This window comes from Sinocyclocheilus rhinocerous, unplaced genomic scaffold (genome assembly GCF_001515625.1).
Source record: "Sinocyclocheilus rhinocerous isolate Xijiao unplaced genomic scaffold, SAMN03320098_v1.1 scaffold1708, whole genome shotgun sequence".
Taxonomy (NCBI): Eukaryota; Metazoa; Chordata; class Actinopteri; order Cypriniformes; family Cyprinidae; genus Sinocyclocheilus; species Sinocyclocheilus rhinocerous.
Window position 1 is genome coordinate 458,078 of NW_015648635.1, and position 16,792 is coordinate 474,869.

Consider the following 16,792-nt stretch of genomic DNA (forward strand, 5'->3'; position numbering starts at 1 on the left):
TATATATATTTATTTTTTTTATATATATATATAATGACACCTTTTCAAGATGATAATTCAGTTTTCTGAGCTCACATGCCTGATTAATATCTCAATTATATGATTGTGTTTTTGATGTTTTTGTAATTGCATCACTGACTATCAACTCTTTGTCCTATTATTGATTTTAGTGGAATGCATCAACATTATCTTTCCTAGTGTTGGAGGAGTGAGGCCTAATCCTCTGTGATTATACTCAAAAATGTCAGGCCAAGAGTCATCGGACAAGGGTGTGGACATGTGGTCCTCCCTCCGCTGTCTGGGGTATCTCTCCAGCTTCAACCTGCTGGTAGCCGTGTGCTTGGGAATGTACGTACGATGGGAACAGACTGCAGAGTACATGATTCTGGTCATCTTCATCTTGGGTTTGTTCGTTTCGGCCATAGCCTGTATCCTCTACTACTACTTTTCAATGGAGTCAGCAAGTTTAAGTCTCTTCCACCTGTGGTTCGGCTTCCTGCAGGGACTCCTGTGCTTCCTCAACAGCCAGTCTCTGGAGAACGACATAAAGGAGCAGGTCACAAACTACCTGTTGCTCGCTAGCGTGGCTGTTCGGATGCTCTGGGCCCTAACAGAACGTCTGTGCAGTAGCGCTATGAATAAACCAGTTGTTCTAACCTCATCCGAGCTTTTAGAGCTCCTGGGATTTGGTGTCGCAAGCATCAGCTTGGTTTTCCACAAATCACTGGCCATGATTGCTCTGACGTTCGCTTTAACGGCCCTCATTGTGGACCTTCGCATGAAGTCGCCCTTGGCTCTCCCTAATCTAGCCTGTTTTGCTGTGATCACCGCTGTTACCTTCTTCAAGTCCTTGGAGATCCAAGCAAACCCCTTCGCGCTCAGCTGCTACCTGGGCCGGCTTATCTGCGAGCCCCTTCTGGACGTGTACTTCAGCAGCTTGTCGGCGACAGAACGCTGGAAGCAGTTTCTCTCAGCCGGTCATCTGTGGAGGAGATTTTCTCTGTTCCCGTTGGCATTTGTTGAGCTGGCATTCTTTGTGCTCTGTGCCTTTAAGCTGGGTAACCTGGATGTTTGGTACCTGGTCATCCCTGGCTTTTGCGTCTTTGGTCTCTTGTGGATCCTATGCCACATGGTGTTCCTTGTCACGCTATGGTGTTTCCACACCAAGCTAAGCGAGTGTCAGAAGACGTGGGCGGCCCAGCACTCACAAACACTAAATTTGGACAGGATCATGGCCTCCAGGGGCATGCGTCATTTCTGCCTCATCTCCGAACGGCTGGTGCTCTTCTGCCTGATGTCCACCATCATACTAGGGGCTGTCTCATGGCAGGTAATGCAGGTTGATTAATGCTTTCACAATCATTCTGATCTATCTAGATATCATGAATCTTGTTTGACAATACTTGACATTAACAACATAAAAATGAAAATTCTGTCATTATTTACTCCCCCTCATGTCGTTCCAAACATGTATAACGTTCTTTTTTCTATGGAACACAAATTAGGATACTTTGAAGAATGTGTCAACTGGTTTTAACCATACAATAAAAGTCAATCTAATCAAAATGGTTTGATTACCAACATTCTTCAAAATACCTTTTTTTGCATTCTGCAGAACAAAGTAAGTCATGCAAGTTTAGAATGACATTAGGGTGAGTAAATGATAACATAAATTACTTAATATTTTTGTAGAAGTATTCTTTTAACGTATTAAAAACACTATATGCCATAATATCTTATCTACACCAAATATGCATAATGTTAAATGGGGACAACTCAATAAACCATCCATCAGGCCTAATCTAACCTTTATAGTAATTCACTTGAGATTTAATGTTAAGATATGAATGCTGCAACGAGTCATTAGAAGCACTTCCAACTTTGCTAATGTTATTCAGCGTGTAAAACAAATGCAGTGTTTCATTTTTTTATAATAAATTAATTTTATTTTATATCATTTATTTTTTAAATGATTTTGCCAAGGCAAACAGTATGCAGGTGAGTCAGAGGTATATTCAGGCTGTAGTACACTTGATTAAAATGAACAGGCCTGAGAACAAAAGGAATACTAGCATACTACTCACTGAAGACTGCAGATTGTGCACTATTTTTAAAGCAAATTGTATGTATGTAGCGTACAACAGAAAAATGTAGAATTTAAATTTAGATTCACGTGACATCATCACATAGCATGTTTAATTTAGCATGTGGCATCTGGCAAACAGATCAAATAATGAGTCAAGAAACAGATGGAAAAATGGTGGCTGATAGTCAATTTATTCTGCAGTCTTCTATCCAAAATGACTTTGCATTCAAGTTATGCATTTTATCTGTATGTGAGCGTCCTGAGAGTTCAAACTTTGACCATAGTGTTGCTAGCGCCATGCAACATGAGCTACAGGATCTAGAACACTAAAAAATGAAGATCAAATTAAGCAAATATCTATGCTGAAATTAATCTAAATTGCACGTAGAGTAGTATGCAAGTACGCTACTGCCAGCATAGCCTCTTTTATTGTGATTTTGTGATCATTTGCATACATCAAGATGTGTATAATATCAGTCTTTTTTAACTCTGCCATGAAGTTCGAGTGTGTTTGTTTGGATGTACCTTTGAATCCACTTCAGAGTTGTTGATCACTTAGGGTTCCTCTCCACAGGCCTCTAATGGACTCTTCATGAGTGTGTTGTTAGTGGTACTGCCACTGGAGTCTCTGGCTCATGGACTCTTCCACGAACTGGGCAACTGCTTGGGAGGCACCTGCGTTGGGTATGCAGTGGTAATTCCCACTTGCTACAGCAGGTAACTGCACATACATATACACAACAGGGATATGGCATTCAAAGGCATTTTCTGACTTGCATGTTCACAAGTACATTGATAGAAATCAATAACCTTGCAGAAAGCTTCTCCTTTATGTTTTGTAAAACAAACATTAATACCTGAGAAACTAGTTTTCTTATGAATCATATTTCTTAGAATCAGTTCACATGCATTTACATGTATTCATCTAGCAGAAGCTAAAAGTGACTTACAACTGAGAAACATTTGTAATTTATCATACAGGAATAATATTAGCAGCAATGCAAGACTGAACTTCAAGCCCAATTCAGTTTCATAGAAAATCCATATAAGCTAAATATCTGTACCCACGGCAAAAGTATATTTATATATTAAATATTTGGTGTTAAGTGGGCCATGGTCTACACTTGCATAGCATGTTTCCTAATGTCCACTTATAATGATTATCATATTTTGTTAACTAAAAACAGTTTTACATGACTTATTTCCATCCTTTCTTTGACCCTTATAATTAAGGTTTTTCCTACTCTACCTTTAAGACTTTGACAGTATATGCGAATTACTTCTATTTTTAATTGGACTTTATTTACCAGCATAGTTCACGTTGATGTTCAGCACGTCAGGTCAAGTTGCTGAATACTGAATAGCTTTTGATTTTTGAATCTGGCCATGGTTGTGATTTCACTATGATGATGAAGTAATTTAAAACAGCTTGTTTTGTATGTGTAGCAGGAGCTAAATCAGGAAGATGATTAATAATCATCATTACACTATCAAGGGATCTGCTGCCTCACTCTTGCTCATTTTGAATGTGCATCTTGATCAGTCCTTTGCTAAGTGTCCAGAAAAAGAAGAGTGGAAAACCACCCCGAATTGGATCTTATGAACATATGTTAGCATTAAATAAACTCATAGCCTTTAATAAACTTGGGTCTATTGCTGGTCCCGCTGGGAGAAGCATGTGCCATGCATACTGAGAGAGTGCGAGGGTGGGGTACAGGGCAGGCCTTCAGTCAGGTCGCTGATTATGATGTTGATTAGGATGCAGCTCCACAGCCTCTTCAAAAAGCCTCTTCGAAAAGGCTCTGTGTGAAGTGGGTGCATGAGGGGAATGTAGCAAGGTGTAATCTTCCATCTGATGGGTACAGATCATGTTGTTACCATGACGAGGGCCTCTTGGGAAGATGAGAGGGAGGGGAGGGAGGGAGGAGAGAGAAATGCTCAGGTCGACAGGCTCGCCTTCAGCAGCAAGAGCTAGTTTTCATTCTTAGCAGATGCTGTGATACCATTTCTGATAGATGCCTTGTGGCTAGTAAACTTCTTGTGAAATGTCATTTCAGCTAAAATGTTGCCTTTGGTCATGATATTATTTTTAAAATGTTGTGTTTGGGAATGAGAGGCATTGAACCAGGGATGGGTTGAGCAGAAAAAAAAAGGATCTAAAGCGGTAAAGAAATGCAAACAGGAAAGCTACGAGATTGAGAGAAAAGGAAAGAGTCCTGACAAACGAGCTCAGAGAAGCGGTCATTTCCGCTTGAATAGCTCAGCACCTGCCTGGGTAGTTTTCATGGGTCACTGTGCCTTAGACTTGCCATTTCAGTTTTCAGAAAGCATGGGAAATAATCTTTCAACACTGCCACCACAAAGAGTTGGTCTTGGTTTTATAATCACAATCTATGGGAAGCAAGGGTATGGGGGGGATCATAAAGGTCTTGGTTGTTAATTGTCCAGTTGTTATTAGCGAGTACAGTTCTGGGTGATATTTACAGCGGAAGCTTTGCCGTGATCTTTTAGAAAGGCAGAACGGGTTAGGTTGACTCTGCGAGGAGCTGCAGAATTGCTTGCATTGTTCAAAAGGATTAACGTCATCCTTACTATGGCCTTTCTCCTTTTCTTTGTACCTTTTCCTGCATCTTACATTTTCAAGACCTTTTTTAATTCACTCTCCATTGTGCTTACCCCTCTTCTTTTTTTGTACATGGGTTAGTGTACACTCAGAAGGTCAAGGTGACCCAGTTGGCAATTCAGAAGCATCAGCCTCTCTTCCACATTTTACCCATCATTTTATCCTCTTTTTCTCAATGCGATGCAGTGCGGATGGACAGCCATTGCTTTTGCCTCCGGGGCAAGCTCAGGAATTGCACACCACAGCTACTTTGAATGCTGTGCAGCGACTCTTCTCCCACCACCTCATCCAGACCTTCGGATGTGACTACTCCACCAGTCTAAGCCTGGACACCCTGCAGGCCAAACTGCGCTCTTTTCTGGAGCTCTGCACTACAGAAGGCCCACGGCATGACACCTACATCCTCTACTACAGTGGCCACACACTTCCCAGCGGAGACTGGATTCTGGCAGGTAAGAGCTGGATAGCAGGTGCAATTGGTAGGGCAGGAATTATCTAAATTAACTGAGAGTTAAGGCTATGAATCGGAGGATGTATAGATGTTTTTTTATTGAAACGTATGGAGGAATACCTAAACTCAATTTATTTCTGTATATCATATACCAATTGGTAGTTATTTATATCATAGGTCCTTAAATGCTAAAATCAATATTGCTTTTTCAGGTCTTTGTAAAAAAGATCAAGGCATGAATGCTTTTATTTTGACTGGGCTTTAGCAATTTATCGTTCTGAAAGCTCTTTAAACTGTAAAGGTATATCTTGGTTCCATCGCTCCACCATGCTTTATCTTCCTGCCTGTGTGTGTGTCCTGTAACTCAGTGAGGTATTAATCCTTATGAGCGATATGGGATGTCACAGTCTCTGTCATACTGTTTGATCAGACCAGGGTGGGTGAGAAACAGCCAGGAATCCTCATTCAGTTTTTGAACGAGATACTTGCCGAATGTTATTCGCAGTCTTACCCGCAGCATGGCAAACTGTCAGATATTTTACACCTTTTCCGTGTTGCTCGCACCGTCTCTCTCCGTTTCCCCTGCAGCAACAGTCCATCACATCTTCTCAGCACTTTCTGTATTTTTGAATGTGAATTTCTTTACTGAATTCAAGCTGGTGCAATGATGATTGAATAGTCTTGTTGTTTGAACTAGTCTAGAGTTGACAAACCCTTGGTAGTAAGCGACCAAATGTCTGGTACAGCTTATTCTGGTCACTTGGTCAAGAAAAGAAGCACCCACCTTTTCCACTGATTGACAACCTTTCTTGTCCACAGGTGGCGACTGCTTGCGTCTGCAACAGATCCTTGATATGTGGAAAGAACGGAACACCAGCTTCTCCTCCCGCCTCATCCTGGTCCTGGACACTGAGAATTCTGCGCCATGGGTGAAGGTGGTACGAAAGGTGGAAAAGATGTATGTGGCAGTACAAGGAGCCAAGATGAGCCCTGTCCAGGATGCCGAAGCCAGGGAAGCCCCTCGTTTGGGAGACTTCACTGCTGAGTGGGTGAAATACAACTGTGATCCTGACAGTGGCGTGCAGTGGTCAGAGAGGGGTCGGGTCATCTCCGCAATATACGGCGTGTCCAAACCCTGGAGTGACTACGCTCTCCACCTGCCCACCGGAAGCGATGTGGCCAAGCACTGGAAAACGCACTTCCCCAAGGCCACTTACCCACTGATGGCTGTGGCGAACTGGTGCTGCGGACTCAACCTCCTGTGGCTGTGTAGTGTATGTTTGCGCTGCGTCAGGAGACTGAAACTTTCTTGGTTCCCTCCCAGCATACTAGACACGGGGCAGGGGATTAAACTAGTCCGATCATAGGTGACCAATTGGTTTGCTTCTACACAATGTATATACTTCACCATATATCTTTTCTATGCAATTTTAGGATATCCTTTATTGAGTTAACTGTTCAGTTGCCTTTTACAAATTACTTCAATCAGTTATGGATAGGGAACGTGGATCGTTCAATCCTGCTTCTAAAGATATACTTTCCTCTAGAGTTTAGAGTCGCACCTAATTTTGAAATCAAACCAAAAGACCTTGATTAGAAGATTCAGGAATATTTTATATGAATTAGGACTTAACCTTGCAGGTAGGTTGATCTTTAGGAACAGGATTGAGCCCCATTGTCATACGACAGTTTCTTCTGTTTATCTATGTGCCCTGTATACACAATATAGCCAGTCTTATCACTCATACAGTATTGAGACTGTCAGCGCCAAGTGCCTTGTGTTAATTTATTACGTTTTAATTGGGTTTTCTAAGGATTTGGGTGAAATATGAGTATTGCAATGTATTCAGTCTCAGGCAAAGTCAAGCAAGAAATCTAATTGTACCTTGAAAATGTTTTTTTGCCAAGCAGTAGAGGGGGTCTGGTTTTGTTGTTTTTTCAAGACCTCTACAAAAGCCAATGTTTAAACCATATCATGCCATATTTTATTTTGTATACTCTGTGGGGGTTTTGTGTTGAAGAGTTGACCTTTATTAATTCTTTTTTTCAACCAACCAGTGTCCTTTAATAAAGACTGTTTAAAATAAACAGTTTGGTAAGTAGGTGTTCTAGCATGTGCAGATATACCCGTTTAGTGATTATTAGTTAGGATAGCTTGTTAAGGCACTACTGACTGTCCCATTGTCAAAATCATTACAGTGCTATGAAACGTTCACTTCCGAAAAACTCACACAATGCACAGTAAAAACACTATCTTTGTACTCTTTTCTATTTTAAGCCAAAAAATGGAGGTTGACTGCATATAGCACTACACTTTTTGACAGTAAATGAAACATCAGAATGATTTTAGTTTGGATATGTTACAGTTGTTGAAATACCAATGACGTTTTGACATCAATGAACCCAGTGTATACCGACACTAGCCCCTTTCCCATGCAAATTCATGGACATGGGGAACAAGGGAGAGTAATGAGATGAAGCACTTGACTCGGTTTTATATATATAGCTATAATGTACATATATATATATAGCATTTCAGTTATGTGAAAAAATGGCATGTGATTTCATGGAAACTGATTCTGTCAGTTTGTTAATTCTTGTCCTTTAGAGAACACGACCTGCGTTTCACTGCAGCTGAACACATCTCCCAGGCAACATTTTAGAGTCACTTTCAAGCATTTTATTAGTTCAGCACAGCAGGTGGGTGAACTACAGCTACCTTGAGGCTGTTCTTTCAAAGTGAGGGAGAAAACCTTTCCTTGCTTGTCTCTTAAAGGTATGGAGAACATTTATGTCAGTTTTATTACCTACCCTCCAGAACCCAGTTCCTACTACTTGTTGACATTTCTCTGTTGTTTGCAGAGGCAGAGTGTAGCATCTTTGCTAAGGTCAGTGATTCTTGTATATACGGCAGAACTGTGTTATGCAGTGATTAGATTAAAGCTAGCTTCATCCTCTAAAATGAATTAGCAGTGCTCTGCTTCACCTATAGAGGATTGCGGAGTCAGATCATGATGAAGAAACACGCACGCTCATCTGGACCTTGTGTGTCTTACCAAATCCAGATACATCAGCTGCGAGTAAGCAGATGTCAGAGTCATATTATGAAACTGCACAATTGGGTCAGAATCATAACAGTGTTCCATAACATGGAAATCGTGCTTTGCTTTCAACAAACAATTCATTTGAAGATATTCAATGCATGTTTTAAGACTGATTCCTCTTGGCCAAGCAGGTCTATAATACCTAGAGAAAGCTGTCCATGAGAGAGTGCAGAGTCGCATGGCCTTTACCAGAGGCAAGTCAGTGGTAAAACATATACTATAATATAATAAAATGTAACATTTTTTATTTATATGTTGCATGTGAAAATTTGTATTTTATCACAATTCAACGCTTCTTGGCAACTTTTGAAAAGCTGTCAATGGACATTCACGCCCACAGACCATTGGCTGAATGTCTGATGCATGACACATAAAATGGGACACACTTAGGGAGTTTTGAAGTCGTCACCTGATTGGTTGAATTCTACAGGATTTACTGGAGATGTGTTTGTCACGTTCTTTGACGGTCCATCTGGAAACAAAATCGTTGTGACGGCAAACCCCTAATGGAAGAAGAAAACCATTGTGTTTACAACTGCGACAATGAGCACATCAGAATCAACTAAATGCTGGATTTTCTAAAATATGAGAAGTTCACAGCACCCCCACAGCACTTCACTTGCACAGCGTTCTTGAATGAATAATGTATTAGATGCATGCCGGTCTGTTATCATAGGGATATCGACTTTACATTTTCACTCCTCTAAACAGTACACTACAACAAACAAAAAGTGATTGGTTGCTTTACGTGTCAGTCAGACGGCTTCATGGACGATCCTTAGCCGATGAAGCAGCTATGGAGTCCAGACCTTCAGGCGGTCTGTTCATGTAACGGAGGCCAGCTAGTAAGTGCTGTGCAGGTAAACCTCACTCCCCTGATCTCAAGAAGTGCACTAGTGACTGATGCTAGGGGCTACAGTGTTTAACATCCTTGTTAACGTGCCTACCTCCCATGCCGGAAATGCAGATTCAAATCCCGCTCGTGGAGCAGAATCGAAGGGGTTACACTAACAAGAAAATAACTATAATGTTAACTATATTAGCACGCAATAACATTCTGTTTATTATAAGTGTGCTGCAGTAATGCCATTTGCCACTTAAAATGCTCAAGTTTGGTTGTTTCTCATCGGCTGTCATTGTTTTTATTTTTCATCTGCTGAAAAAAAAAAAAAATGTTTACCAGCAGCCATGATCTTGAAGCTTATAGATGTGGACTGATTTCAGTTGTGATTTCTAACTATTTATCTGAACAGCTGGAGCTGAATAGCTTGAACTAAAAGTGTTGATGTAGCCAAATAACCTTGGAAGGATAATTAGCTCACCTGTCATGAGCAAAGCCAGGCAGAGACAGAGCGATGGCAGATAAAAACTCACCCAGTGGACTGCATCTAAAATAGACTCTCCTCGCAGATGCTTTGGATTGAATATAGTCATTTAATTCAACGCCAACAGGAGTTTGAGACTTTAAATGAGAGAGACTCTTTATTGAATCACCTGGTAGCATGTTTTTATTGAAGTTAAATGGCAATAATGTGCATCTTATAATCTTTTTGTGGTGTTTAGACAAGGATAAATTTGTGTTTGCAAGATACCAGACTGTGAAAATCAATGCTTGATTCAGGAAGTTGCTGGGTTTGCCAAAGTATACAAGGTTTAAAGTATATACTGGTTCTTAGTAATATCTGTGATACAGTCAGTACATATTAGTCAATTATTTTTACATTGTTTACTTTGTAGCCAAAAAAAACACATTTTCTGCTTGTCCATTTCTTGCTGCTTTGTAATTGTGCAGTACTGTGGTATTATTTGTTTCAGATTTACTTACAACTAAACTGTACTGAAGAGAGAAAATGAACTAGGATTGGTTGCTGTACAGACGATCAGATGGTTTCTTCCAGGCTAGGCTAACAATTCTTGATCAAAATAAGTCATGAAGTGGACCAGACATAGTGTAAATATTCAAAACTATCAACCCTACTAAGAAAGACTTTGAGGACTGTTAGCATGCCCTTTTTTTTTAAACCAAGAAACTCTTCTTTCTCTTTTCTCGGTTTTTCTTAGCTGCTGTGCAAGTGGGCAGTGGAACGGAATAGCCTAATTTAGAGGCAGCTGACAGTGACTGTGCCTGAATTTAGTGTGTGTGATTTTGAAGCTACATATACACGCACACTGATACACACTGTTCCCTTCAGAATAGTTCATCCTCTCTGTGATGCAGTAAGGTGCCAGTCCTGAATCTACTGCTAGTGAGCTTAATGATGACTGACCTGGGCACTGGAGGTGAAAGCTGTCCCACACAACATGACATTATTAGCAGGGTATACAATCAGAGTAAAGCAGAAGTGCTCCCCCTATTGGGAAGGGTTAATAACTACCATAAAATGTTAGCTCTGGAACTATTTAGTTCAGGGGTGTCCAAACTCGGTCCTGGAGGGCCACTATCCTGTATACTATTAGTTTCTATGGACTAATTAGCTAACATCTTTTTTTCAATTCTACAGATGAATCCATTGCTATTAGCATATTTTACCTAGTTTATTATTTTACTAACATATTGTCTTTACAAAAATGAAATCTTTCTTGCGACCATGCTAGCATTTCTACTCTGAATGCACTGTTGCTTTAGAATAAAAAAGTGTGTCAAATGACTAATTACATTGTAGTTCCCCTGATATAAGCACACCAGAAATAATTACATGGACACCCACTGCATTTAAATGCAAAGGTTTATCTGTAAGCCTCCTCTCAGATACTTAGCAAATATTTTAACCTTGAAACACTGAATTATAAATATGATTTAGTTCAAATCATATATTGGGACTCATTCATGAATCACAAGCAGAATAAATTTAAACAAGGCTGTATAAATGATTTACCAGATATTTATGTAAATCTAGTTGATCCATAACAAATAAAAATGATTGCGAACAGTCCATTTTTAAACATGCATATGAACTTCAGGTCTCCAGGTATCTAAATTGTCCTCACAAGACAGATGGTGAGATCGCACCCTTGTCTCTGCTTTATAAGTGGAATCGATTAAGATTAATTTCACGCGCTCTGTGAGTCTCGTGTGGTCATAAGAAGGAACATAAAAGGCTTGGTGCTTTAAAAACCCGCTTCCTCCCTCTCTCTTTCATTATGTTATCTCTTTGACAGTGTTAAAAATACCAGCAGAACTAGTCTTTGATGAGCTTTAGTTAAATATCCCATCTTAGAAACTCTTTAGATTAAGCAGCTATGAATTTAAAAGACCAATTCTGTTTTATATCATAAAATGAGTCGAAAATAAATTCTCAGCCCATGATTGAGGTGAAAATAATACCCTTTTCACGATTGTAAGACTAGTGAAGATCAGTTACGTCTCTGTAGAGCTGTGAAATACAATTTAAAATTTCTCAAGTGTTTTTGTGGCCTTGGAAATTGGGTAGGTGAGTAGCCTGCATAGAACAGTCACGAATCAGTAATTTCATTGAAATTGTTTTGCAGGTTTTGTGCATGCCTATTCATTCAGTTAAATTGGGTATTGGATATCGCACTTTGAAATTTGTCAACATTTTCTCCTCTCTTTTTCACAGATATTTACAGATTGAATAGTAGAATGAAGAAGAAAAGTTGTAAGTGATGCTTGTCTGTGAAAAACTCGACATCATGAGATGCCAAGGTGCTGTGTGTGGTTGTTAGGTAGCTGCTTAGCCTTTGCTAAGGTATTCAGAATGTTTTATAGCATGTTCCTATGTGGTTTCAGGGTGTTTGCTAGGTGCTTACATCCTGAAGTCATGACGTGACATGCAGAGAAAAAAAATAAAAAATATATACATTATGGCCACGAATTAAGAATTCGTTCCCAGAACATATTCATTCCATCGTTGTAAATAAAGCCATGATTTATTTGACTAATTTATTCACTTACTGCTATAAATAGTGGCCACGATTTACTAATTTGTTCCCTAGTTTTAAATTGTGGCCACGATTTATATTTGAATTCAATTTGAGCTGTAAAGCGTGGCCATGATTTACTAATTCATTCACTTGTTTTAAATTTTGGCCATTATTTACTAATTCATTCAATTTTAGCTGTACATCATGGCCATGATTTACTCATTTATTCCCTAGTTTTTAAATTGTGGCCACGATTTACTAATTTGTTCGATTTTAGCTGTAAATCGTGGTCATGATTTACTAATTCATTCACTTGCTGCTATAAATCGTGGCCACGATTTACAAATTCGTTCCCTAGTTTTATTTAAATAGTGGCTACGATTTACGAATTCATTCACTTGTTGTTGTAAATCGTGGCCACGATTAATTCATTGATCAATGATTTACTAATTCATTCCCTAGTTTTAATTTGTCACCACAATTTACTAATTCATTCGATTTTAGCTGTAAATCGCGAATTTGTTCCCTAGTTCCCTTTCAGTCGGTCACTCTCGACGTCACGTCGGATGACCGACGAAATTGGGATCTCGCTTAGAGCCACAATTGGCACAAATTAGTACAACGTGGCCACAATTTACTAATTCATTCATTTGTTGCTGTAAATTCTGGTCATGATTTACTAAATCGTCCAGTTTTAAGTTTATTTAAATCGTTCTCGTGTTAAATGAACATGAGGGAACAAATTAGTTCAGCATAGTCACAATGTACTAAATTGACGAAACAAATTAGTAAATCATGAAATTCACAAATTAACAAGTCGTAGGAACAAGCACTTAATTTGTGGCCACAATATATAATTGTTTCCCTCATGTCCTGTACAGGGCTCCATATCATTCAAACGGTTCAAAATGAGTTGTGTGCTAAAGTTTAAAACCTTAGCAAATCAGAAATTGACTGAGTTCAGAATAGGATCTGATGCAAAAATATCAGCTATTTTCTTTCACATTCATTAATATTGGGTCTAGGACAGCCTCGAGCTATGGACATGATTTAATATATCGAGTGCACTATGCAAAATTCTCATCAAATGCCCCTTCAAGGTGTTTGTTCAACTGTAACAGAAGCAAATAATCAATCCTGACTTCTTTTATCAACAAAATGACTGGATGTTCAGAGAATACAGATTGTGTGTTCATGACTTAGCATACTTTGGAGACAAAAAATGCTGAAAAATAACCCCAAAGTGAGCTCATGTTCGACTTGTAGACTAGTCCCAACAAGTGTAATATTTGCTTGTATCCCCATATCATTAGCATCACAGGGATGGTTTCCAAAGCATTACAGACAATTCGACGGCTGAATAACTTAAGCTCAGTGCTCTAATAAGAGCTCTTCTCGGATGAGAAAGCAGTAAATGCTGTAATTACATTTAGAGTGACTGCTCACTGATTTCTGGACAAGCAGTTCTCTGCATTAACATTTCCCAGACGCCTTCGAATAAACAGTCCTGTCATTTCAATTTGCATTTTACTAAAATTAACATTACCTTTATGAATGCTGGTGTTTAGATATGAATCTACGTTATCCTGCTTAATTCCATCTAATCAATAATGCTGAGCCCTCAATGTTGAGGGTGCATAAAACATTTGTTTAGTCATTAGCTTTAAAAAACTAAGATAAGTTACACAAGAACACACCGTTGATTATGAATGTCAGGCTTGCAGATACATACATCTGAGGTTTTACTTGCCCCAAAGCGTATTTGGACCTACATAAAATTAACTTTTAATGTTTAACAATTACTTTTAACCAATTGCTTGACAACTAGAAAGTTTTCAAATACTTATTCTACTTTTTTTGTTCTATTTTTAAGTTAATCTATTTTTTTTTTTCAAATACTTGTTCTAGTTTTTATTTATTTTTAACAGTATATCTGTTGTTATAGTCCTCTTATTATTTTTAATTAAATTAATTACAATTATTTTACAAAATAATTAGAAAAGTGTGGTTTCTTTCTTTTTTTAATCTTTTTTAAAAATACACTAGTTTGGGTCATGTAATATGTTTTCATGTTTTTATATGAACTCTCTTACGCTTGTAAAGGCTGAATTTATTTGATAAAAATACAGTAAAAAGAGTAATATTGTAAAATATTATTACAATTTGAAATAACTATTTTAATTTTATAATGTAATGTATTTCTGTGATCTCAAAGCTGAATTTTCAGCATCATTACTCCAGTTTTCAGTGTCACATGATCCTTTAGAAATCATTCTAATATACTGATTTGCTGCTTAAGAAACATTTCTTATTATTATTATCAATGTTGAAAACAGTTGTACTGCTTAATATTTGTGTGGAAACTGTGATACATTTTGTTGGTTCATTGGTTCATTTCTTTGAACAGAAAGTTCATAGGAACAATATTTATGAAATAGTCTTTAAAAGCCTTTAATGTCACTTTTGCTGAATAAAAGTATTCATTTCTTTTAATAAATAAATAAATTAAACACCTGTATTACATGTATCCCTTGCAAGTTAGACAATCCCAGAATGCACAGCAGCAACTGATAAAAAAAAAAAAATCAAGATGGTGGACAAGAGAAATGCAGTTAATAAATGTACTTACAGTATATTTAATTTAATACTGGAAAGTATGAATGCAAATAGATCTATTCAGTTAAAATGGACTATTTCACACAATATTTGTGTATACTATACCGTTTACGATTAAGGCATTATATTAGCTTAGTAACATGCTAATGCAGACTCGGTCACATTCTTTAAATTATCATTGTTTCATTTCAGTTGAAATGATTTCTATGTAAGCAGCAGTTCCTTAAGATTTGAAATAGCACCAACATCTCTTTTTATCAATACAGGAGGAACAATTAGCACTGTTCCCGTCCTTGCCATTGGCCCTCAAAAGATTTAGTAAGACACAGTCACCTAGACCTGCAAGCCAAGCATCACACCAATTTCAGCACGGATAGCAAGTGTACTAGACGTCGTCTTGTGTAAGTTACATTATGTTCCGAGGCAATCCCACATAGTTACTTTCTGTCTGACCTGGTAATGATATTTATGCCCTACTTGAAATTGCTTTTCATTTTTCCTTTGGTGGGGCTCGAAAATGAGCCGTCCGACTGGGATCCCGAGTTTAATCAGGGCTGAGAAAAGGCCCGAAGCTGTGGTCGTCGTGCATGCCTGGGGTGATATTATAGAATTGATTTATACGTTCAGAAATGTTGCACTCCTCTTAATAGAGGTTCACGACAGCATGATGGACGGCTCTCTGAATAGACTGCATTGGTGCATTTCTCCTCGTTAAAAGCGCAAAATTTATGGTAGCTCTGTCGTGATAAATTAAACGCACGAAATCCGCATCCCAGGCTTTTCACTCTAATCAACAGCATTGTAACACTGCCAGATATATCACAGTGCCATGAAGACCTCTCTTCATTTATTGGAGGAATAATGAACACTTTCATGCTTTCCATTCCGCGACGTGATGGTTTATTTGCGGCTGTTAACAGATAAAGTACCTCATTGCATAGAAGAGATCCTTAGTGCTCTTTGCAGTGAGAGCAATATGACATTTGAATATGAGTGAGAGGATTAATATCTGTTATTTTGCCTGTTTCACATTTGATTTAATTGCTTAGTCCAAACCCAAGTTCAATTCCACCCTCCTCCTCCTGCTGGTCTCTATTTACTTCGTAATTTTGGTTAGAACCACTACTAGTACAGTAGTAGAACCACTACTACTGTGGTCAGTCATGGCCTAATAGTTAGATAGTCGGACTTGTAACCCAAAGGTTGTGGATTCGAGTCTTTGGTCCGGTAGGCTTGTAGGTGGGGGGAGTGAATAACCAGCGCTCTCTTCCACCCTCAGTACCACAACTGGGGAGAGACACTTGAGCAAGACACCGAACCCCCAACTGCTCCCCGGGCGCCACACACTGCTCTGGGTGTGTTCACGGTGTGTGTGTGTGTTCACCACTCACTACTGTGTGTGCGCACTTGGATGGGTTAGCACAAATTCAGAGTATGGGACACCATACTTGGCTACATGTCACGTCACTTTCACTTTTAGTTTACGACTGAAACCCCTGGTGAGAATCGACTAAGGACTAGGGCTGATATTAATAGACTTTTCCTGATTCAATTTGATTCTATTCTGATTCAACCAAACCTAAAGTTTATGTTTTGAATTGTCTTTGTAAAACCTATTTTAACAATGTGTATACTAATACACAAAATTACTATAAAATTATAATCTCCCATGAATGAGTAAATAAAAACAGAATTAAAGCAAGGAATTTAGTGAGTTCATTTAGTCATCTGATTCAAATGTGTTTGTGATCATTCATTAAAGCGACAGGATTTATAAGAGTCATTTGTTTGTGAATCATACTACTCTGGTTGTTCCTCGGTCCGTTCGCGATCGCGTTCCGGGGTGGGGGGGGATTTCCCCCTCGGTCCATTCGCCGCGGGGCCTCCTCAAAGCGTGGGGCCCAGTGCGACCGCACCAGTTGCACCGCCCAAAGGATGGCCCTGGTTTTGATTCACTAAAAAGAAGCAGTTCATAAAAGTCATTTGTTCCTGAATTGTTCTACGCTTGGTACGCTGTATGGTTTTGATTC

The 16,792-nt window shown here is 38.8% G+C and overlaps 1 protein-coding gene across 5 annotated transcripts in view; it reads left to right on the forward strand.

The window, feature by feature from the left end:
* LOC107710117 (transmembrane protein 168-A-like) overlaps positions 1 to 7,572 on the forward strand; it is a 53,837-nt gene extending 46,265 nt beyond the window's left edge. For all 5 annotated transcript variants that reach the window (XM_016514833.1, XM_016514835.1, XM_016514838.1 and 2 more), the window contains 4 exons: positions 171 to 1,330; positions 2,661 to 2,803; positions 4,896 to 5,161; positions 5,980 to 7,572. In XM_016514833.1, coding sequence (XP_016370319.1) covers positions 242 to 1,330; positions 2,661 to 2,803; positions 4,896 to 5,161; positions 5,980 to 6,527 — 2,046 coding nt within the window. In that variant the 5' untranslated portion in view covers positions 171 to 241 and the 3' untranslated portion in view covers positions 6,528 to 7,572. The remainder of the gene's footprint in view (positions 1 to 170; positions 1,331 to 2,660; positions 2,804 to 4,895; positions 5,162 to 5,979) is intronic.
* The last annotated feature ends 9,220 nt before the right edge of the window (positions 7,573 to 16,792 follow it).